This window comes from Artemia franciscana, chromosome 9 (genome assembly GCF_032884065.1).
Source record: "Artemia franciscana chromosome 9, ASM3288406v1, whole genome shotgun sequence".
NCBI lineage: Eukaryota > Metazoa > Arthropoda > Branchiopoda > Anostraca > Artemiidae > Artemia > Artemia franciscana.
The window spans coordinates 3139675-3164822 of record NC_088871.1 but is presented as its reverse complement, the minus strand read 5'-3'; the positions used below and the strand labels follow the sequence as shown (position 1 = coordinate 3164822).

General features: G+C 34.3%; 1 protein-coding gene across 2 annotated transcripts in view; it reads right to left on the bottom strand.

Moving 5' to 3' along the window:
* Positions 1-3620: 3620 nt before the first annotated feature.
* The window catches only part of LOC136030887 (zinc finger protein 131-like), a 54924-nt gene continuing 33396 nt past the window's right edge, over positions 3621-25148 (bottom strand). For both annotated transcript variants that reach the window (XM_065709979.1, XM_065709980.1), the window contains exons 4-6: positions 17603-17793; positions 13454-13603; positions 3621-9219 (exon numbers count right to left, since the gene is read on the bottom strand). In XM_065709979.1, coding sequence (XP_065566051.1) covers positions 8992-9219; positions 13454-13603; positions 17603-17793 — 569 coding nt within the window. In that variant the 3' untranslated portion in view covers positions 3621-8991. The remainder of the gene's footprint in view (positions 9220-13453; positions 13604-17602; positions 17794-25148) is intronic.

The window sequence follows — 25148 nt, the reverse complement described above, 5'->3', positions numbered from 1 at the left end:
TTTAATAGGTTTGGGCCTTTCCATCAGTTTTGAAAAATGTCAATTTTTTGTTGTAAATTGTTTAGAGGATAATGTCAGGGCGACTCTCGATTGCGGCAATGGTGTTATTTTTCAGTCGTCGCCAATAGTCACTTATTTGGGATTACCTTATGCTGCTTCGAAAAGAGATTTTAAACCAGTCCTGGTTCAGCATGTCCAGATGAAACTATGCAAGGCATTTAATTCGTTTTCGGGGTCTTTACCGTCGTGACGTCCTTGGTCGTATGTATAGCGCTGTTGCTCTGCCTCACGTATTGTTCCCGTCACTCCTCTTCCGAAATTTCAGACCTTCTGATCTTTCGCCCATTAAAGTTTCTTATTTTAAATTTTGTAAATTTTTACTTGGTTTCCCCCTTTCTTTTAGTAACACTGAGATTGTTCTAAAGCTTAATGTGAAGGATCCTGTAGTCTGTATAAAGAAAAAATCTAAAACATTTGAAGATAAGGCGAAAATTAACCTTTTAGGCCACAATTTATTTCCGTTTTTTAGTAACAGTTCTGGCTCCTCATGATTTATAGGCTAAACTATTTAGCAAGTGTTTTTGTATCTTTTTTTTAAGTATTTGATCAATATTTGATAGGTTTTGATTGTAAGCGTTATCATTTGTTTTTTCTTCATATTATATTGTAGCGTACTCCTCATTTTTTGAGGGAAAAAAAGAAAATAAATAAATAAATAAAAAATACTTGAAAAAGTTCTTGATACTTACCCTGATATCTGTCAGTTAATGACTTGGTCGGGCTCTTGCGTGTCCCTGAACTGAAACTCAATTATAAGCTTCGCCATTCAAGATGTTCTAAGAAAATTTCCACGCTTAGAAAAAGTGGTTATGAAGTTTTGTGAACCAGGTCATTTGACTATACAGGAGGTCTGGTGAGAAAGTTACTGAAAGTAAGGAGTACATGTCCTTTGAATGTCCTACAAATGACCCAGTCAAAGTTCCTTCACTTGCAAAAGCCAGAAAAGCTGTACAAGCACTCGTTGGTACCGTATTCAAAGGTAAAACAACTTGGGTTCCGTCAGGATAACGCTAAAAGAGTTTGGTTCAAAATTTCCTTCTCTGGAGGCTTGCAAATGGCTACTATATCACAAAAATGCACTTCGGTTAAAAAGAGTCCCAATACTTCGGCTGTCCGTGTTGTTGAACGTCTTGTTTTGCCCAAACTTTGTGGCAAAAATATTGATCTACCTGATAGGAAAATCAAAGATGTCAAGTATCTCCTGAAGTTCATCCCCAACCAAGACCAGAAGTATTTTGAAACAAAGATTGAACAGTACTACAAGGCCAAGGGGGCTAATGAACGTTTGAAAGCCTCTCCGTGTGCGCGAGATCCATGTCCAGAGGATTCCGTTGAAGCAAAATGGCGGCCAGCAAAGAAACTCGAGAAAAATGAACATTTCTGATGTTATTGTTAATTTTATACTTTTTCAAATAGTATTGCTGCATCAGAACTCGTTTGTCGTACCTTCATGTTGAAAAGAATAGGCAGCCCACAACATCTTGTCGTATCTAAGTTTACTAAAATTTCGGTAAGGTCGGATTGTCGTATCTGTATTTCATTTCAATTTTTGACAATGAAAACTACACTTTTTTCATCTAATATTCGGGAGACCCTCCTAGTTATTTTTTCTCTTTTTTTTTATGTATTTGCGCAAAAAATCGGTTACATAAAAATCGGTCCCCTACACATGGAAGAAACTGACCAAATGTGGCCCAAAGTGCAACAAATCAGGTGTGTGAGCAAGGACCACAATTTTAAAATTAAGTTAAATTTTGTCTAGCAGATCAATTTTGACAGGAAACTTGTATGTTTTCAGGTTATTTTTTTTTTTACTTTATTTTCTAATTTACATATTTAGTTTACTTTTTTCTTTCGTAGACTAGTATTATTCCTCTACTTGTTTCATATTTGTATATTGTTATAGTTAATTAATATTATAACTGTTTAGCAATGAATACTTGATGACACCTAGATTTATATATTTGTTTAAAATACCTTTTTATTATCTAATACAAATATAATATTTTCTTTGAATTAACCTTCGGGGTTTATAATGTTTTAACTAATAAACTTGACATTTCTGATCTTTTTTACTCTATTTTTACTTTGTAAATATAGAATATATATTCATGAATATATGGATACGGAATGTACATACAGAATATATAATATATGAATATATATTTCGTGTCTACCATAATCATTTATTATCCACTTAAAATAAGGAAAACAGAAACATTGGAGTACAATAAAGAACAAGGAAAATATTAATGAATTTACGCGTATGTGCATGTTTCAAAACACTAGTTTAAAACTAGTTTAACCTAGTCTTAAAATGCTATTTTAACCTAGTCAAATATATTCTAAATGAAAGAAACTTCGTTAGATGTCACACAAAATCATATTCAAAAATTGTCCAAGTGTCACTGTATTATGGCTCGAACGGATAAAAAGCCTTAGAGCCCAAACACAAAACAAAGCTACCTTTTCGGAAGAATGTGCTTTCATATTGCTAACAATAGGAAAATTGTTTTTCCAATAGTTAATCGTTTTCCTCGTCGATCTCTTATTCATTAGCACCGGATATTCAGGCCAAGTTTTGTATTTTTGTTCAACAATCTACTCTTGTTGCTACCTGTTGGTATTGTTAAAGGATATTAGCTTGTTTTAAATGTTCGAATCAGAGTGGTAATACAGCACTCCATATTGACAGTAAAAGAATGCACCAACATTGATTTTAAAACTTAAATTTCAAAATTTAGTGCTAACAAGAAACACCTTTATAGCTAATTCATATGATTAATATACGAGCTTGAAAGTAACAGAAAACGCACTCAAAACTGCAGAATCAAGCAATATTAAGAGGAAAAGAATCTAGAAGATAGAATAAAAAAATTGCAGACAGACCTATAGTTACTTTTATTTTGATTCTATTTTCTATTTATAAATATTGATAAGTTTCAAACTCATTTTATTTTAATTGTTTAACATATGTATCTTGCTCCAGTTGAGTTCATCTTATCGAAGGTTTGAATGTCGTCTTAGAAGACTTTATGTTGCTAGTCTCCTTAATGTATTTTTTTTTTTACTGCGAATAAATAGAGTATATAATATATATAATAAATAGTCTCTAGAAAATATCTTGGAGGAAACTTCTGCCTTTCGCCCAATTCTGTGTTCACACATTATTATAATTTTTCGGTGTACAACACCTGAATTAACCTTTTTCGGAATTAACCTGATGATGACAGGCACAGGTCCTGTCGAAATTATCGTTAGAAGAAAAATCAGTCACCTGACATCCATAGCTTAGGTAAGCTTATTACCTTCTATCATCATTAGGTGTACAACAAAGGATTTTTCTTGGCTCTTAAAACATGTGAAAGCCAAACTTTCCAGTTTTAGTCATAATTACGTATGAAAAAAGAAATAAATAATAATTGAGAAAAGTGGGAACTTCTAATTAAAGTGGGAATTTCCTTCTGCTGTTTGCGAAAATGAATTAATGCATATGTGCATGTTTCAAAACACTAGTTTAAGAACCCTAGCCAAACACATTCTAAATAAAAGAAACTTGGTTTGATGTCACACAAAAATCATATTCAAAATTTTTTTATACATTACACAGTTTTACAAAGATAAGAAAAAAAACAACTTCGACAACTAATTCAGCCACGCGCACGTTCAAATGCACTTTAACGTAGACACTTTGGTCACTGACTAGTTAGGATGAAATATAAACTGATTAACAAACCACTTCTGAAGCGAACACCTGACAAGACTAGAGGTAAATATTGCCTAAGACTAAATATGAAGTTAAAATTTACATTTTTGTAAAACTTGCTTATTAGAAAATAAGAAAATTGCCGAGTTTATGCGCCAACTTTCCGTTTCCCCCAAAACAACCATTTGAACGTAAAACTTGGATGCCAGTGTCAACTAGAAAAATTACTCGAATAATCCTTATTAAAGTTTCAGTCAACCCCCTATAAAAAAGTGTAATTGTCGTTAAGGATTAACTTTCTTAATGTTCGGGACTAAATAGGCATAAAAAAAAATTGAATTTTTTTACGACACTCGAATAACCATGAGTAGGCAGACATAAAACCGTAATTAAAGAACCGGATCACGTGCGAACGATAAGCCGTCTTCTTGACAAAAAGGATAGACATTCAGCATCGAAAATGTTCGGGTTATTTTAGTCAAACATTGGAGAAACATTCAAAATGAATATAAATCGGGAGGAATCCCTAATTTAAAAGAATAAGTAAAATAATTCCGTTTTTAGCAAAAAAAGGAACTATATCTGACCATCCCATGGGTAACCATGGATGCTCACCCAAATGCCTCACAATAAACAGGATTATTTGAAGCTAAAATGTGGATTTCAATTTCGATTAAAGCTGTGAAAAACAGGGAAAATTTAGTCCCACCATGTCTAGATGAATTTTTATTTCTGATTAACTTCAAGGAAATGTCCCATTTATTACACGTATAACCAGAAAGCACATTCGTGTAGGCCTTATTCAGTCAACTCCTCCCACCCCTCATAAAAAAGGCCACCCCTCAAGAAATCTTAGCCTCCCTAATGTTCAGGACTGAATGTAAAGTTAAAAATTTGTTGTTTTTTTACAGACACTTGAGTAACAATACAACCATAGCCATTGTAACCTTGACTGAGATACAGCCATAGCCAAGATTAATGTTATAAATAAATGCCTTATAAATCCCACAACGCTAAAATCGAGAAAACCGTACACCCTTATTTTAGAAAACATAACCCCTGCATTTTGATTTTAACCTCTTTCAAATACAATGCCCAAAAAACAAATCCTGAACAACTATTTCTCATAGTATTTTCTATCCATTCTTAACAACTCTAAAAAAAGTAACGGTTCTGAACACCTTCAATAAATTATTCGTGCAATAGAATTTAATAGAATAATAATAAAATCTTAGAAAAAATGATAGAAATAATAACGAAGTAATACAAAAATATTAATAGAATCTTAGATAAAGTTTCAGCTTTGCTTCGCTTTCAAATTTCGAATAGGAAAAAAAGGAATATATGCAACGCACGCAATGACTGAACAATAATAACAAAAGAAAATTTAACAGCAAATATTTATCAATATCATGGTGCTTGTCACATTCTCTTTTGTATTAAAAAAAAAAAAAAAAAAAAAAAAAAAAAAAAAAAAAAAAAAAAAAAAAAAAAAAAAAAAAAAAAAAAAAAATCAACCAAGCAATTTAGGAACACATTCTGGATCAGCTCGTGTATAACATATTTTAACATGAAAATCCATAGGATTCTTTGTAACACACTAGGAAAAAATACATTGCAGCAAGTTTTTTTGCGAATAATATCAACTTATTTTTACAAATTATTTACTAGACAAAAAGATGAGATGGCACATTGAATTAAGCACATCTTAAACCTAATGTGACATAGTTTTATAAATTTGCCTTCTTTTCATATAATTGGCATGTCTTTTGTGCTGTTCTTTATTTCTACTCCTCTTCCCCTCAGAAAAAGTAATTTCTGTATGTATGTGCTTAGCTATAGATTTTACAAGCTTCAGAAAGGTGTGGGTATTCCACGAAGCAGACAATACACAATAGCAAAATGTGCGATAAAGAAAGAAATTCTTATTCAAATAATTTTAGGGGAAATCCACCCCTTTGGAAAAGAGGAAGTGTGTCTCAATAACCAAGTCATTAGGGACTGACCAAACCAACGTAAAATTACAGGACAAGTCAATTTGTTATGCTAGTAAATGACGATTGGGCCATACGTCAAAAGATAAAAAATGGGACAATAAATATACGATAAAAAGTTGATGTTAAATTATGCCATTTAATTTTACAAAAAAGTCAACAAATTAATTCGTCAAAATTACATAATCAGGTTTTCAAATAGTTCATCAAAATTTTTAGCGTATCTGATTCAAAAGTGATTGAATATTTGGCTCAGGTTGTTCTTTGTAATAAAAGATTATGCGTGGTAAGACATCCAAGTGCCTGTTTTTAAAGACAAAAAAAGGGAAAAAAAACCCATGTGCGGTTTTTCAAAGCTAATTTTTTATAGTTGCAATTTGATGTTATTTCATTAGTTTCAGTGACTTTGTTTTAGTTTTAAACAGATACAACAAGTCTTGTTAAACAGAACTGACAACCCGAAACTGAATCCATTTCCCTGAAAGCATTTTTCAATTCGTGTTCAACCAAACTCGATATCTAAGGTTTAAAGCTGGTATGTGAAGGAACGTAGCCATCAATCACATATCTAGAAGAATGCAAAATCAATTACTCTTTGCTATTATAAATAATTTTCTTTTTTGCCGAAATCAATTAATACTGAAAATGAACGTTAAATAGCAGATAATGTCTATCTTTCATCATTTTTATTCAATTTTACCTTCCTATTACAAATAATATCGGATTAGAAAAGTTTCAATCATTAAAATCATCTTAATATTGTATGAAAAAGAAACTGAACTAGTAAATGTGCACTTGTTGAATAATACTGATTTTCCTACTAATAAGAAGGGAACGTTTTGTTGCTAAGATTCATATCATATTCTAGCTGTTTTTACAGCCACACAGAAGCTCTTAATGACCCAAAACTTGTTTAAGGAGCAAATAAAACAGCTTAACTGATACCCCCCCTCAAAATATCATCCAAAATATCTTTAGGAAAATTTATTTAACCTAACGATGTTCAGTAATTATATTTGTTTCATAAACTGAGATCAGACACTTATTGCTACATTAATTTTGTCAATTACACTAAACAAGGGGCAAGACAAACCAAACGTTCGATGGCGTTGGTGTTTTTTCGTCGACACTAGCGCCAGTTTAAACTCTTGTAAGTTGACCATATTTTCTTTGGTTTAGTCAAAGATAAAAGAAGAGATATACGGTCTTTACTTCCGTGTTAAAGAGTACATTAATTCTATTGGCTTTAACTCTGTGACGCATTTTGTAAGACAATCACATTATTACTTGTTTCTGGAGAGACAAGTAGCCCCAGATTTTTAAGCCCATGTCTAAGTACATCTGATGGTAGGCCTGACACAATTTTAAGCGAGTAAAAGGAACGAAAAGTTTTAGAGGCATAAGATTTTTTTCTCTTTTTTCAAATATACTGTCTGTTTCTCTTTAGTCCAGTATTAAAGCAAACAAGGCCCAGAAAACTAACTTCACAAATGTTTATTCCCGCAGTTCAGTACTAAAAATCGAATCTATCAAATTTCGATTGAAATTTTGTAGGACAGATCAATCTTTCCCTCAAAATTTGCTACCTCATATATGATAGCTATCTGGTTATAGCTGAGGAAAATTAGCCAAAAAGACAAGTGCAATTGCTCTATTTACCTCTAAAAGGAGATCAAAGGTTTCAAAAACACCAGAGTATCTCACCTACGTTGATTCAAAAGGATGTGTGCAACATAAAAAACTCTAGGACAGAAAGCAGAAAAAAAATAAGATGGATTTGCTTTTATAGAAAAAAACGGCAGAAAAAAATGGTATGGTTTTTTGGGAACTAATATTTGGGAACAATAGTTTGTACTGGCTAATGATTTTATTATGTTTCCTTTTTGGTTGTAATTCAGGAACACTAGTTGGTACAAGGACTTCGTTTTTTTGAACCATTTCCTAATTATTTTATGAGCGAACAAAGAAAATATAGTAAGTTCTGAAAATCATAGGAACTTCTGTATAGGAAAACAAAAACGGACTGAAAGAGTCAATAGATTTTATATAGCTTGAGGGATCGGGCCGTAGATCTAAGTTTTGCAACAGAAAATAATTTTCACAGGGTGTTTCAGTCACCTCAGATTTTCCTAAGGGAAGGGTATGAAACAGGGAGAGTGAATTTTTTGGTCGTATTTTCCTAAGGGAAGGGTATGAAACAGGGAGAGTGAATTTTTTGGCCGTATTTTCCTAAGGGAAGGGTATGAAACAGGAAGAGTGAATTTTTTGGTCGTATTTTCCTAAGGGAAGGGTATGAAACAGGAAGAGTGAATTTTTTGGCCGTATTTTCCTAAGGGAAGGGTATGAAACAGGAAGAGTGAATTTTTTGGCCGTATTTTTTTTTCAGACCAATCTCAGAGACCTGGTAAGCTATTAAACTCACTCGCGTGAGTATAATAGCTTATTATGAAGATATCTAAAGGGGAATTTATTAAAAAGTATGTAAAAAAAAATATTCGAAAGTGATAAAAAGTGTTTTGAAGTATTTACGCTTATGCTTATTTTTTATCTAATTTCAGTTCTGTTTTCGGTGCTACAACTGAGAGCTGATTGTTAGATAGCTGAGATTAGTAGAAAAAAATGGATAAGGTAGCGAAACTACATCAGAGATACAAACTTTATCAATTAAATCTGTGTCAATCTAGACGGCTTATTTTCTGTTGTTTTTATAGATCTTTGTCTTTTTCTCAAAATATTTTATTTAATCCATTTTTTTTATTTATTAAATAGAATAATAACGACAGAATCTGGCGTTCATCCTTAAGAGTTGTTTAAATCTTATAGGAAAAAAAGAATAAAGACAAAGAATAATGCAACAAAACAAAATTTGACTCCGTAGACTAGAAACTATGTTTTAGTCCTAGTTGATAAGTATTTACATGAATAAATAATGCAACACAAACAATATTGAAACGAACTAAAGAATTAAACTTCGTCAAATACAAACTATGAACGGACCTTAATCACAAATTATTTACAAGGATAAAAAAATGATCATACAACAAACCAAAAACTTCATCGACTAGATGATTTAACCTTAATCAATAAGTATTTACACGCATTATAAAGCACCAATCGACTAGAACACAGGGGGTGCTGTTCTTTGGTAAAACAAATATTTGCACATTTGATTAGTTCACTACTGTATGGCACAAGATAAATGGCACCGTACAACAGTTATATTAGCATCAGTTAAAGGCTAACATTAAGACTAGGAAATGAACTGACATCTGTTATGTATAATTTAGTGGTGTCATTGGCTGGCTGAAGGGATATAGCTGCCGTTGTTGTAGGTATTTTAACACCGGTTTCAATATTGTTACTGCCTTGAAGCGTATAGGTGGATGGAGATTGCATTGACATTGTTGCTGATTGGTTTCCTTGCGATGTTGCCAGATTCGACTCAACGCCATGACTTGCCTTCAACAGAAAAATGAGTAAGATTAATGCATTTTCGATCTAGCATTATATCTCCGCGTATCCCAGAAACAAGACAACCGGATATGGGGCATTACTACTACTATTACTACTACCATCAACTCACCACAGCTACAAGCCGCCTGAGGCCAACACAGCTACGTACGCTCCTCCTCCATCCCAATATATCCTCCTCCATCCCAATATATTAAAAGCCTCTCTATTTAGACCCTCCCAGGAAGTTCCCATTTCCTTTAAATCTTTCTTTATGACATCCTCCTACCCCAACCGCGGACGACCTGCTTTCCGTTTAATCCTAGACAGTTGGCCGAAAAGGACAATCTTCAGCAGTCTGTCATCGTTCATCCGCAAAGCCTGCCCTAACCATCTCAACCTTTCTCTCATTATAGTCATAGAAAGCGGGATTGAGCCGCACTTTTCGCACATCCTACTGTTTGAAATACGGTCGGTCAGTCAGTCGGATACCCAGAACATTAGGGTATTCAGATATAGGATAAACATAGACACCACGTATACTAGCAATTATATTTGAATATTAACCACACCTAAAGATTTTACAATCTAAAAAAATAAAAATAAATAAAAGGGTGGATAGAAAAAGAGCCGTTCTTAAATATGATGATTGTTATAAGGTTAGAAATAAGTTATTGAAGATTGAGTATGATTTTTGAAAAAGGGGAAGAACCTAGCAATTTTAGAAAAACTCTAATTAAACCCCTGTATAAGAAAGATGATGCGAATGAATGAGGTAATTATAGAGGCATTAGCCAAGTTTCTTTAGGTAGCAAATTACTTAGTTTGATGATACTTTTTAGACTTAGGGATACTGTAGACAAAGCTCCAAGAGAAGAACAGTGAGGCTTTAGGAAAGGTAGAGGGTGTGTCTACCAAATTTTCCCTCTTAGACTAGGTGGAGAATTCCACCTGGAAAATTAATTTTAGCTAACTTTTTTTTCTGAAAAAAGACCTATTTTTCCTTTAATTTATAATTGCTTTTCAGATCATGCCGGAAATCTCCCCTCCATGGAGAACAGGAAATTCTCTTCTCCCACTGTCTTGATGAAAAGTTTCTCCCTTGTGAAGCCCCCCTCCCCACAGAAAAATCCTCCAGACAATCTCAACTCCTTTGAAAATTTCCCTGGGAGATTTTCCTCGAATATCTCTACATGAAAAATTGAATTGCCAAAGAGACAGTAAATCAAATAAAAATAATTTATATAAGAATTCTGGTATAATCCCCCGTGTATAGTTTCCTTTTAAAAGTTTTTCCCCGGAAACTTCCTTCCCTTGAAAAATCCTCCCCGCAGAGAATCACCCCACATAAAATTTACTCTCCTCCAAAATATCTATTACTTCCCAATAACAAAACGCTATTTCATAGCTTACAATCCTTTTTTCCTGGGACTTGAAGGGTCTTGTCATCCCCAGAGGCGTTAAACTTGACTTTTCAACTATGCTGATTAAAATGTTCATCTCAAAATTTTGATCGGATTTTTTTTATCGGATAATAAATTAATTACTAGATTATGTCAACCATAATCTAGTAATTAAGAAGTACCTGAGTCATTAAACAACTTTAGTCCTCAGTTTTATAGATTATGAGCAATCGTTTGATCCAGCTAATAAAAGAGCTTTAGCAAAGGTCTTGTCTTTGTATAGTATAGCAGTCAAATACATTAAAGTGACTAGTGCTATTTACGAGAATAACGCTGCTGCGATTAATGTAGGAAATAAGGTTAGTACCTGGTTTCATATTAAATCAGAATTTAAGCAGGGTTGTGTTCTGTGGATCATTTTGATAGACTTCGTCTTAAGGAGCACACCAAAGACAATGGGAGAACATAGAATCCAAATGGGGAAGTAAAACTTTCCTGGACTTACATTATGATGATGATTTAAGCATCCTAGATGAACGTGAGCGAAATGAATGAGCTTTTAGAGGTTTTGCGAGTTCAGGGTGCTAGAATAGGTTTAAAATTAATGTTAAGAAGACTAAGTCGCTAAGGCTAGGGATAAGTGAAGGTTATAAAGTGACGTTGGGTAACGAAAAGATCAATCAAGTCGACAGCTTCACTTACCTGGGTAGCATTATTAGTAATGACGGAGGTTGCAGTGCAGACCTTAAAAGTAGAATAGCCAATGCCCAGGGTATTTTTCACAACTTTTTTCACAGTTGAAAAAGGTTTTGAAGAATAGGAAGTTAAGTATGTCAACCAAGATCAGAATATTAGACGCTACAGTGATAACAGTGGTCAAATATGGTCCTGAAGCATCGGTGCTCCGAAAAACAGAAGAAGAATTACTAGATTTGTTCAGGAGACCAACTGACCGTATTTTAAACAGTAGACTGTACGAAAAGTGGGGTTCAATCCTACATTTCAGGGCTACAATGAGAGAAAGGTTGACATCGCTAGGGTATTTTCTGGGGATGAAGGATGACAGATTGCCGAAAATTGTCCTTTCCGGCCAGCCACCTAGGGCTAAACGAAAAGCAGGTCGTCCTTAATTGGGGAGGCAGGATGTAAAGAGGGGGGTTTCGATAGATTGGGCTGGAAGAGGAGCGTACGTAGCCGTGTTGGCCTCAGACGGTTTGGCGCTGCGGTGCGTTTTTAGTAGCAGAAATAAGAGTTTGTTTTAAGACAATTTTAGGTTAGGTCCAAAGATACTTAGACGTTCAGTTGATGTTCAAATTTGAAGATTATGACGTGAGATAGTTTTTGTATTACTGCTAGATAATGCTGCACAGTGAGTGGCGGTGGAAGTTATAAATTCTTTAAAAGCCCACGTTAAAGAGAACAAGAAGAAGAAGCACTTGATTTTGCCCTGCTGTCAGTTTCTCTTTAATATGACCTTTAAGCTCCGCCATAGGTTTCAGACTATATATTGGGTAAATATGGAGTTTTTCCCATGACTTTGCTAGGTAGATGGTGACACACAATTCGATGCATCTCCTTACACTTCCCCAAAATATACTAATCGCTTCCTTCGCAAATTGTAGTTTGAATCCTGACCTTTAAAGTAACACCTTATTTCTAACTATCTTGCCACTAAAAATTGGTAAACTAAAAACTACTTTAAAACAATGTGAAATAGCTACATATTTCAAACCCGAAAGAGCGCGTAGTAACCCCCCTCCCCTTAATGGATAAACATAGAGTCCGCCATAATGTTCACATTATGTTTTAGAATACCGGGACTCTTTTCTTTTTGCCAATTAATTAGCGTTCACATTAAAATGATAAAGAAGAAACGGGTTGCAACAATGAATTATTTTTTTGGAATATATATACTGAACTGTATATTTATTCATTAGGGGTGGGAGGAGGGGGGTACAGTGAAGCAGTACATCTTTGGGAATGAAAAAAGTAAGTATTTACTACTGTTTAAAGTAGTTTTCAGAAATTTTGGTAACTATTTTCTAAAGAGGAGCAAGGTGTCAATTTAGGGGCCCCTTTAAGGGCTCAATATAAAATTTGTGAGGCAAGACATTAGTTTACTTGGAAAGAGCACAAGAAGACCAACCTAGCTAAGTAATGGAAAAACTCGATATTTGCCAATCTTTGGGATAAAATTGAACAGATTAAATAGCCTGATTTTATCAGACACAAACTATTTCTGTCAAATCACTACTTTAACTTTAAATCTGTTCACCGTTTTCTGAGATAGTTCAGCCATTTTTTATATTTGCCACGAAATACTCCCACTAGAATTCATTATAATTTTGGCTTTTCATAACATCGTTGGCAATTATTTATGTCTAATCGCTACTTTAAGCTACTTTGTGATAGTTCAGCAATTTTTGATATTTACCACGAAATACTCCCAGTAGAATTCCTTATGATTTTGGATTTTCGTAACATGGTTGGCAGTGTCTAGGTATGAAACGTTCAATTGGATTAACGGTTTGAATTAGTTTTTGGAACAGACTAGAGGCTTCCTTGCAGATGCTCGAGGCATGACTACAGAATACTATCTATTCTGAATGACACTGATCATAGAGTCAATGTCACAAAGTTGGTATAAAAATAAAGCTAGTAATTGAGGATACAAATAGGGCTACGTATGGCCACGGGTCCACCATCTATATTGAAAATTTGTCTCACAACAAATTATTCCTAGTTTTGTAAAAGTAAAGTAAATACAATTTCAGTGCCTTAAAAACAGAGGCGCAATTACAGGATTTCTCAAAACCTTTTGGAGACAAAAAAAAACTTACCTGGTGTCCCCACTCCATCTTGGGGATTTTAACACCGGTTTCAATGTTATTACTGCCTTGAAGCGTAAAGGTGGGCGGAGTTTGCATTGACATTGTTCCTGATTGGTTTCCTTGCGATGTTGCAGGATTTGACTCAACGCCATGATTTGCCTTAAACAGAAAAATGAGTAAAAGCGATGCACCTTGGACCTAGAACTACGTCTCTGCGTATACATGAAACAAGGTTATCGGATATATGGCATCAGGATGGCCAGATATAGGGCAAAAATGCATAACTGTATTATATACACATTTATAATTTACTTACATATAATTTTCCTTCTGGATTTTGTCTACTTCTGTGTGTTTTTTTTTCAGCCTGTGTTCTGCATACTAACCAAGCCCTAACCACTTAACAATCTAAACAAAAACCTTAAACGAAATAACCTCTTTACATTCCAGAAATTTCGGGTTATATCAAAAGAAAGATAGACCCTTAGCTGAAATCCAAACTTTGATGTACTGAACTTAAGATGATTTAGTCTTGCAGGATAATGTTGCACAGTGAGTGACACTATGAGTTTTAAGTCCTCTAAAACTCGCGGCGCTTAATTTGCCCTCCGATTAGTTGCTCGTATTCTTTGATGGGACCCTGAAGCTCATCCATAGATTTCTGACTGAATCCTTCGGTAGATATGAAGTCTTTTCCATTAATCATAGGCAGCGCAATAGCGTTGCCTAAGTAAAGAGCAATGTGGACAAAATGTATTATTATTTTTTTTTCTTTAGACAAGGGCACTTCGTATAGAAGTTGTCGTAGAAACTTCAAAAAGGGCTCATTCGATTGGAAAACAAAAGGGACAGTACCCTTTTTAATAGTCAAAATTGATTGGAGGGCAACTACCCCCCCCCCCTCCCTCTCCTACTCTTACGATTTCCCCGAATGCATTCAATCGAAATTTCGAGATAGCCATTTGTTCAACATATGTGAAAGATCCGAAAATTATGCATTTGAGGATGATAAACCCCCCACAACCCTCATGGTAAGGGTCGTAAGTTATGCCCTGGGGGGCATCTAAGGTTTATATAGAAAGAGTTATCGTATAATCTTCGGAGGGGGCTAATTGGATTTCCAATCACTAGTTTTAGCGCCCTTTTTGAGAATCAGAGTGATCAGAGGGTGGATACCCTCGCCAGACACACACCTCGTATTTTCCCGAAATGCATCTGATAGAAATTTTGAGATGGCCATTTGTTGTTGTAAAAACTTCGAAAAGAGCTCATTCGATTGAAAATTGAAAGGGCTAGTGCACTTTTTAATAGTTAAAAAGGATTGGAAGGCAACTAATCCCACGCCCCCCATTTCCTCAAACACATCCAATCTAAAATTTAGAGATAGCCATTTTGTTCAAAGTAACCGAAAGGTTCGATAATTATGAATTTGGGGATGACAACCCCCCCCCACCAGCCCAAAGGGCAAGGGTAAAATTTACAGGACCCTGGGGGCGTAAAATTTACAGACAAAGATTTTACGAATGTATATAGTATATATAGAAGGGATGATTGTATAAACTTCTGAGGGGGCTCACTGGATTCGTAATAAGAAGTTCTAGAGGCCTTTTTTAAGACTCAGAGTTATCGGAGGGTGGATATCCCCCCCACACATCAAATTTTCCCGAAATGCATCTGATAAGAATTTTGAGATGGCCAAATACACTGTGATCAAATACACTTCGCAGGGGGTTCGCTGGATTGGTAATCAAAAGTTCTAGTGTCCTTTTAAAGATTCAGAGTGATCAGAGGGTGGATAACTCCCACTCCTCCAAACATCGTATTTTCCCGTAATGCATCTGATAGAAATTTTCAGATGGACATTTGTTGTCGTAGAAACGAAAAAAGCTCATTGGATTGGAAATTGAAAGGGCTAGTGCCCTTTTTATCAAACACAAAACGAGCAAAAATTAACATGAGTAGGGCTGACGACCCCCATGCCTCCTCAAGACCAGAAAATATTTTGCGCTTTTACTGAAAACAAAATACAGTTTAAAAAATTTTCACTTTGTTTTTACTTGTTTAAAATGTTTTTACTAGATATATGAAGGGAAAAGTCCTCCCCCTTGCACCCCAATTACAGCGTGAATGTCTGGTGCCCTTTTTAAGAGCAACAAGAGATTGGAGGGCAAGCAGCTCTTCTCTCAAGCCAATCCATTTTCCAAACGCATCCAGTCAAAATTTTGAGACAGTCATTTTGATCAGCAAAAATTAACATGAGTAGGGCTGATGACCCCTATGCCTTCTCAAGACCAAAACACAATTTGCGCTTTACTGAAAACAAAATACGTTTGAAATGTTCCACCTTTCTTAATTTCATAAATGCAAAATTATCAAAACCTAAACGAAGAATTATCAGTATATGTCAATTTAACTGACAATCCACGGTCATTTTTTTTTCAAGAGACCCCTTAAAGAGACCCTTAAAATGACCCCTTGTTCTTCATTATTTTCCAGTAGTAATTGGTTACCAAACAATCGGAGCTTTATAATTTTTCTTCGCCCGACTGATTAGTGTTTAATGTTAAGTTAATTCTAAATTGGTTTATTTTTCACCTACATTTCGTTTTTCCCTTTAATTTTGCTCTTATGACTACCAAAATTGACTAACTGCATATGGGGTATTTAATTTCCTGACATGGTTTCCAGACCTTTTAACTACGCTGAATAAATTGGATGTCTCAAAATTTTGACTGGATGTGTTTAGGGGAATGATAGTGTTGGGGGTAGCTGCCCCCAAATCACTTTGACTCTAAAAAGGGGGATATAACTTCTGATTACCAATCCCATAAGTCCCCTCTGTAGCTTATATGACCACCGTTTTTTATGGAAACCTTATATGTCCCCAGGGCATAACTTAAAACCCTTGCCCTGAGCGATAGGGGGTTCTCATCCTAATAGACATAATGTCCTGACTTTTTAACTACACTGGACAAGATGACTATTTCAAAAATTTGACTGGATGTGCTTGGGGAAATGGTGGGCGTGGGAGGGGGGTTGGTTGTCCTCCAATGACTTTCAACTATTAAAAAAGACACTAGCCCTGTCAATTTCCAATCGAATGAGCTTTTTTTTTAAGTTTCTACAGCTCTTTCGATAAGAAGTGCCCTGGTCTGAAAAAATATATATATATATATATAATAAATAAATAATACATTGTGTACAAATCGCTCTTTACTTAGGCAGCGCTATTGCGCTGTTGCGCTATTGCTCTTTTCGATTCCAATCGAATGAGCTTTTTTTTTAAGTTTCTACGACAGCTCCTTCGATAAGAAGTGCCCTGGTCTAAAAAAAAAAAATATAAAAATATAATAAATAAATAATACATTGTGTACAAATCGCTCTTTACTTAGGCAGCGCTATTGCGCTGCCTATGATAATAAAGAAAAAAAAGAGTCACTCTCTTCTAAAAACAATGGAGTGCATGTGTCTTTCAGGGGCATGGGGGTTGGTAACGTGAAGTAATACACTTTTACGAATGAGTCATGTAAGTAATTATAATTCTTCTAAAGTATTTTTCAGAATATTTGGGATCCATTTTCTAATAAGGAACAGGGTGTCAAAGGGTTCCTAATAAGGTCAGGGTTACCACAGTTTGTGGTAACAAACTGTAAGCAAGGAGCGACCCGGGTCAGTACTAACCGAAACTCTATAAGCCGGAATTTTGTAACTATTAGATAGATCAAAAGAATCGGAGTTTTATGCTGATTTCAAATACATAAGTTTTATTAAGTTTAGTCTTACCCATTAAAGGCTACGAGCCTGAGAAAATTTATGTGGTTTTCGAAAAAAGGAGGAAACACCGAAAAAGTCATAAAATCTTAACGAAAATCATATTATTAGTTTCAGCGTATTTCTTAACATGTTTCAGAGTTATTTTCTTAACATGTTTTCTTATATAAAGGGGCTTACCTAGGCTTACACAGTCAATAGTAGTAGTAGATTTTCCTTGAAAACTGCCTACCTTGAGATGCTCCTTCAGCCTATAGTTGACATGATTCTGCATTCTGCATATTATGAAGTATGAGTTGTTTTCTTGGCATGTTTCCTTATATAAAGGGGCATATCTAGGCTTACACAGTCAATAGTAGTAGTAGGTTTTCATTGAAAACTGCTTACCTTGAGGTGCTCCTTCAGCCTATAGTTGACATGAAACTTCTTTTCACACAGAGGACACTGGAACTGGGGCGGTAAACCACAAATGTAGCGAACATGCCGATTCATCGTATGTTTATGCTGATATCTTCTTCCACACCTGGGACATTGAAATTGACCATCTGAAGTCCTACCTTTTCGTGCACGAACAGTTTCTACAAAGTATATATTAATACAATATTTCTTTTTAAGGCCAGGTAAAGACAAAAGACACTAGGAATTTGACAACAGCATTTGGACTGTTTCATTACAATCAAAGCATACTTGCTTAGTGGCATCCCTTAGAAACATCAAAGAGCTCTCGCACAAGAACAAATAAGCAACAACATATAAAATACAAGAACTGAACCCCTGGATATTGATTGGTACCACAATTAACCAATAAACTCCTTAGGCTGAACACATTACAAAAAAATAAGCAAACACACCAGAATACACAAAGGGACAAGTTCATTAAACTCTCTTTAGGGACACTGAGCAAAACAAATCATACAAATCACAATCATAAGTAAAAAAAAAAATGTCATACAAATGCCATGGTTGTTATGGTTCTATATACCATCCTTCATAAAAAGAGGTCCCAACTAAAGTTGTAAAATAATTTCTTGAAACAACATGATCAGGTAGCATGTTCCATGGTCTAATGGACCAATTTACAATAGAACTGTGTCTAGCCTTTCTTGAAACCCTTTTCTGATAAAATTTTAATGAATTTTGCGGTGTGGATGAATAATGGTTAAACTTATAAAAATCACAATAATACAAATTATCAACACCATTAATAATTCAGAATGCAACAACTAAGTATAATCTATTCCTCCTGAATTGCAAAGATAGTAGGCTTAAACTTAGTCTATACTCAACATAATCATAAAACATAGTCTATAGTCTATGAGGCAAGCACTTCAAATAAGGAGCAAATTATGATGCCTGTTTTTGTACTTTTTCAATAAGTGATGAATAAGATTTTCCAGACAAATACGACAAAGAATATAGTTGAAACGATATCAACCTGACATAAACTAATTTTCATTACATAAGGATTACCTTTCATACGTTTCTATCAGTCGTTTCACTCTAGACTAACGCAAACATCCATGAAGCCATCATAATCATCGTCTAGAATCATCATAATCACCAATAGCATACTATTCAAAACTTAAAAATGAGGAACGGAGATGTAAATTCGAGCTCTAATCAAGCAGGAAAAGCTTTCTTAGAAAAGTAAATTAATTTACTTTCGAGATTTATGATTTACTCATCCAGAAATTTCATTTCTTTTTGCCGCTATATTCAAGTTTCTATGACAAACATAAAGTTACATAGCGTAAAATTTCATGTGGAGCTCAAGACTACTTGACAATGCCGACGTTACGGACAAATTGTGCTCCATAAGATTACATAACCTACCGTAGTCCTAAGTTATGCAAGCGTGAAAGGCTCTACGGCGGAATGTGAATGCACCCTAAAACAGTAAACGGCAAATGAGTTACGCAAATAAAAATCTTTTATCTCGTATCAATATGAAGTCATCCAAATCGTAACTTAATCTACAAATGAATTCACTAGTCAGACAAAAATTAAGGGTCTAAAACATGAGTGGTCAGCTTTTACCACTGCGTCAATACTTTGACGCAGTGCGTCAAAGTATTGACACCACTGCGCAGTGGTGACGCAGTGACACCACTGACGCAGTGACACCACTGCGTCAAACCATGCGTCAATATTTGAATAAGCGCCCAGAAGTTTCCTGGGGGTGCTGCCAAGAGCTTTGTTTTTACCAAGAATAAAATGGAAATATTTATCATTTTCCTATAATTAGATATTTCCATGATGTATTTTTGCTCCTCATTAGGGTAAGGCATCCCTCCCCCTCTATCAACGTTCACACACGCCGGCTATCGCTTTCTTTAGTTTTTACACGATCATCACATAATAAAATCTTGATGCGATGTTAATATCTTGTTTTTATTAATCTTACTTAATTAAACCAAGAAAAATTTTGAGTAATATTGTATTATTGCACTGTCATTGGGAGTGCATATATTGATAAAATTTGAAAGTAACTGAACATTTGGAAGTAGTCGAAAAATGGCTCAAAAATAAATAAAAATAAATAAATAATTGATAAAATAATGATACAACTATCACATATGTTTTCTCTAGACATCATTTGATGTTAAAAGAATAGGGTATGTTTATTCACTGCAAAAGTTTTAAGTTAACATGGGCCCATCAATACAGAAAAAACCTGACTCGGCATAGATTCGAGTCTTAGCTAAAACCCATATTTATTTAAGTGATTTTAAATAAAACTAACCATGCCTTGGTGAGTGTATTAAGGTTCTATTGTCATTTCGCTTTCCACCTAGTATTTATGTCCAAGTGGCCTTGTGCCACTTGCAAGTATCTCAACTGCCATGCTCAGCGTATGTGCCAGAGTTTGGCCACCCCTGGTCTAAAACATAGGGGTTATTACTGAACACCAGGGCTATTATCGCAGATGAAGGCCCCAGAACCTTTTGGTTGATGAATACTTCTTATGACTTTTAGTTAACTAATCAAATGACTAAAATTGAAGATTTTAGTAGTTCTGGCGATCAAAAAGTTAGCTATATTAGGCCAGTAACACAGTTTTTAATTCTTTTTCTATCGTTTTTTCATAGTCCAGGAATTATTGATTAACTTAGTAAGAAAATGTATGACAATAAGCAGGATTTAGATACACGTGACCTTAACTTTACGGCTAGTAAAATACGATAGAAACTTATAAGATCGAAGCAGCTTTTATCGCTTTGAATTATACCACTTGACTGGTGGTTTTAACTTAAGTAATATTAAGACGTTTAGAGAATAGAGGTAAACGAAAATTTGACCTCACTATTGTAAAGAATTCTAACTGCAATTACATCCAAAATTATTTTATTTTGTAGATTTTGCGGAAACGACACAAGTAAACAATCCATCAACAGAATGGACCCCGATTCGTCCGACCCAATCTGGATTCAGAACTCTGGCTACATCTACACATTTAAACTGTTAACTACCCGCTGAGCTACTACTAGCGAGGCTAATGGTCGCCTAAGCTGTGAAACTTCATAATTCGGAGTCCGTTACACCATATCTCCGATTTTACTAAGAAAGTTGGTGGAATCAACACTTCATATTTTAAATATACGATTCTATACCCAGTAATTGTAATAAAACCTATTCAGATTTGGTAAGGAGTTACAAAAAGCTCCATTTCCTACTGTTATTTAACTTTCAATTCCAACTCCAGCTCTCCCACTTTTAAAGAATTTTGAATCCGACATCAGTTATGAACGCCTCAACTCCCCCCCCCCCCCAAAAAAAAAATATATTCGCGATGTAAACCATACTTCGGCTCTTAATACTTTATTTTACATATTTTTGAAAAAGAGTACGACCCAAAAATTTTGACATCGATTGTGACATCTGTCTAAGTTAAGAACTGCGGCTACGAACTCATAAATTATACAATAATAACTCAATTATATAATATAATCAATTATATTATATTAATCAATTATTAATTATATAATAATAACTCAGTCTCTGTTTTAAAGCAAGTAAGTACAGTTCCAACCATAATTACCTTATTTATATATTTGGCAAAGAACACAAAAAAAAAAAAAAAAATCGGAATCGGAATGGAATTTTTTCCAGTTAAGAACTTCCACAACTCCTACCATGCTCGAAGTACCAATGACAGTGAAACTTAAATCTATTTGTTGGAATTGGTATATTGGAAACTTAGGTAATTCCAATTCAATAATCAACAACCATTTCCAACCCATTGGTTGAGGGAAATTCAGATTTAACAGAAATAACTTCCGTACGCTGTTTTTGCAGTAGCGGGCACCAAATTTAAAGAAAAGAAACGTGGATGAAAAATCAGTATAAATAAACAAGAAACAGAGGGCACGAAACAGCTTTAAAAAATGTTGCTTTCCTTTGAATGTGTAGCTGTCTTTGGGAATTGACAGATTATTAATGCCTGAATTTTTACGGGTAACCAATTAGTTTTAATTACTTATTTTACGGATCAACGTGGCAACACTAAAAAATGTGACACTGTTTTAATAACGTTATATTTTTAAAACAAGCAAAAGAAAAATCTTAGAAAACACGGATTTCAGGTATGAAACAACCCAAAATCGACCCAGTGGGCAAGCAACATTTTTTCCTTTGTTATCCCCGGTACTTAAAATTAGGCAATTATAAGTTTAGCCCTTATTCCTTAACGTTTGAATTTTGGCAAAAAGACACAACTCATGATTTTGCCTATGATTACACGATTCTATAATTATCAAAATTTTGGCTCTAACTACATTCGGAACTACCGACATTGACAGGTTGTCTAGAACCCTGGATTTCACAAGGAGATATAAAAGACGCGTTCTATTTCTAGAGAAAGTTAGCAAATAAAATGTGATGAAACAGAGCAATTACAAACATTCTTATCTTATAGTTCCAATTTTTGTCACTTCAAACAACAAAAACCCGAAGAGTAAGATAAAGAAAAACCTAAAAACCCACATATGCTACCTCAATGCCTTATCAAAAGTATATAGGAACGGAATTTGGGTCGTCTACTTCTTATCATTCTCCTTGTTTAGAAATTACGTCAAATTTGTACTAGAAACTAAATGATAAGTTTTTTGTATTTCAGAAAACTTAACCTAATTATACAGCCTCAAATAACACCCAGAATTAAAAAAAAATTATAATAAGGTTTTGTAAATAAGGGATATTTGTTTTGACAGGGAACCCGAAGAGGAAGTGCCGGAAAAGCAATATTATTTCCAAAATAGATAAAAAATTAAGGAAAATATTTCCAAAATCTCGTAACATTCTGGACAAACTTAAAATACTTTTATGGGGGTAGTGCACACTTCTCGATTCCACTGAGGAATTCAAGTACACTAAGTCAGTTTTTAGGTACAAAATATAGGTACTTGTCTATTATATAATACACAATCGAGAAGTAAAGTTTGGTGAGTGCTCATTGAATAAAACGAAATATGATGAAAATATAATACTTTAGTAACAAAATTATGAAAACTACCGCATAGAATTATGGAAGGGGGGGGGAGAGCGCATTTTATTAAATACGTAAACTAACCAAAATACCAACTAAACATTTAATTTAAATATAACTATAATGTAGTTTCCCAGCGAGCCGAAGGCAATTGTGTGGTATAGACAGCGTATAAACAGGGTATTGTCTCATCTTCACGATACGAATTCTCGAGTGTGTATTATATAATAGACAAATACCCAAAATAATTCACGAAACCTTTGTATGGTGTAACGTTCTAAAATCACAGCTTGAGGATTTCTCCTTTTATACTTTTTCAAATACTAGTGCTTTTGTAACTTTAAGATGATAAAATTTTCTTTTCTTTTCTTTTTTATTTGAATTTCCGCCCATTTTGTCCACCATTCAAGTTAATTACATAACCGTGCTTCTAAAAAAAAAAAAAAAAAAAAAAAAAAAATCGTTTTTTAAAACCTAATTTTCAAACCACTGCTTCTAGCTTGAGTACTCCAAATGATTCCAACTGCAAACACATTTCCCTTTTAGTAACCCTAATTCCAAAACAAGGAAGCCCCACCAACCAAACAGAAAGGGAATAAATCAATACCCCTGATAACAAAAATCCTCTCACATGACGGCAAAGTCCCACACATTCTTTTTATCAAAGGTCTATTGATTTCTAGGCGGTCGGTAGGTTTTCTGAGGTATGACTCAGACGGGTCCAATCCTAGCAATAATCTGTTTCCGAAGGGCAGATGTATTTTGTCCAACGGGTTCCAAGGAAAGATAATATAGAGATAGCTTTTCTTTGCGGGAATAAATGGGATCCACTTTAGATGTGTTCTAAAATATAATTGCAACCAAAATGAGGTACCTCTAATTATTATTTCCTTGATTTACAACACATTTTATTATTGCGTCTTAAAATCATTTCTCAATCGAGTAAAATAACCAATTCCTTTAATCTCTAACCATTTTTCAAAATACGGTTTTTCCGGGATTATCAGGTATAAAAAATTTCTCCAAAAATTCTACAAAATATTTCAGTCATGTAATCAGGTATGTGCATGGGGAGGGGCTTCTGACTCAGATCTCCACTTTGTTTTATTTCTGTTTTAAAACTTTCCCCACCAATAAGAACAAAATCACGTGTACGTGCATCCCTAGAATATCAAAAATGTTTTGTTTTATACTTAGAGTTCCACTTAATCGATATTTTTCTCGGTTGACCTTTAACGACCGTTATTTTAAAAATGTAGAACGGTAATTGTTTTAAATGTGGAAAATGTAAATTAAATTTAAAACTAAGGTGTCATCATACAAAAAAATGAGGCTAAATCTGATTTTTGAATGCAAGTCGGAAAGTACGAAAAATTCTTCGGATGGGTTCTTAAGCACAAGCTGCAATTTCGGAGGCGTAGTTTCTCCTTAGGAGGTCAGGAAGATCAGCTGTGACACACATGTTATCCTATATAAATAATTCTGTGGCTGTTTATTGTGTGAAATGGAAGTGGGCGTGGTCTCAGCAAATTTTTCAATCAAATTTTTTTAACAAAAAGTATGAACCTGTTACGTTAGGATAGAATACGGAAACATATACTTTTCTGCCTCAAAAGATCAACCCAACACTAAAAGAATAAAATAAATTTTGAAAAAAGAACTTTTATTTAATGCTTCATCCCCAAAATATATAAAAAAATGGGAACAAAATATTTTCTTTCAACCCAGAAAAATTCTTAATTTTAAGCCTAAAAATATACTTAATTAAAACAGACTTAAAGACTCACTACAAATAGAAGCGCAGACAACCACGGAATATCATATATTCCCATATTTTAGTATATTTTAGTATTTTAGGCCACACCTGAATAATTACCAGGAAAATTTTACAAGCGTTAAATTTCATTAAAAAATTATTCCCATTAAACGTTAATTAATTGCTATTTCCCATCAGGAATGTACAAAGGGCATAGCCTAGGCCCTATCTAAGTACGAAGGTAGCCATGGTTTCTCCCACATTGTCATATAATTTGCCTTTTTTTTTTACCCAGGCCATTTTCCAAAATATTTGACCCTTTCTTCATGCATATGTGCCTCCTAAATACAATTAGATTATTCTAAGCAAATTACTTTGAAATGCTGGGAAGCTAAAAACAAGAACATACATATTCAAAATTTGAATTAGTAATTTCCAGCCCCCCTCTTGGTAAGCATCTCGGGGGGGGGGGGGGGTAAATAAATAACTCAGTACCTTATTGTAGTCTTTTGGGGTATAAATTTATTAGTTTTGTGGAATTTGTTTGTTAATTTGTTGAAGTTGGCTTGTGGTGCCGATTAGGTCGTACTAAGGTTTTATAATTTTTTTTTCATTGTCCTGTATTATTTTCTAATGTATTTTTGCCACCCCCTCGGATAAGTTTTTTTTACTTCTCGGGGTGGCTGTTATTA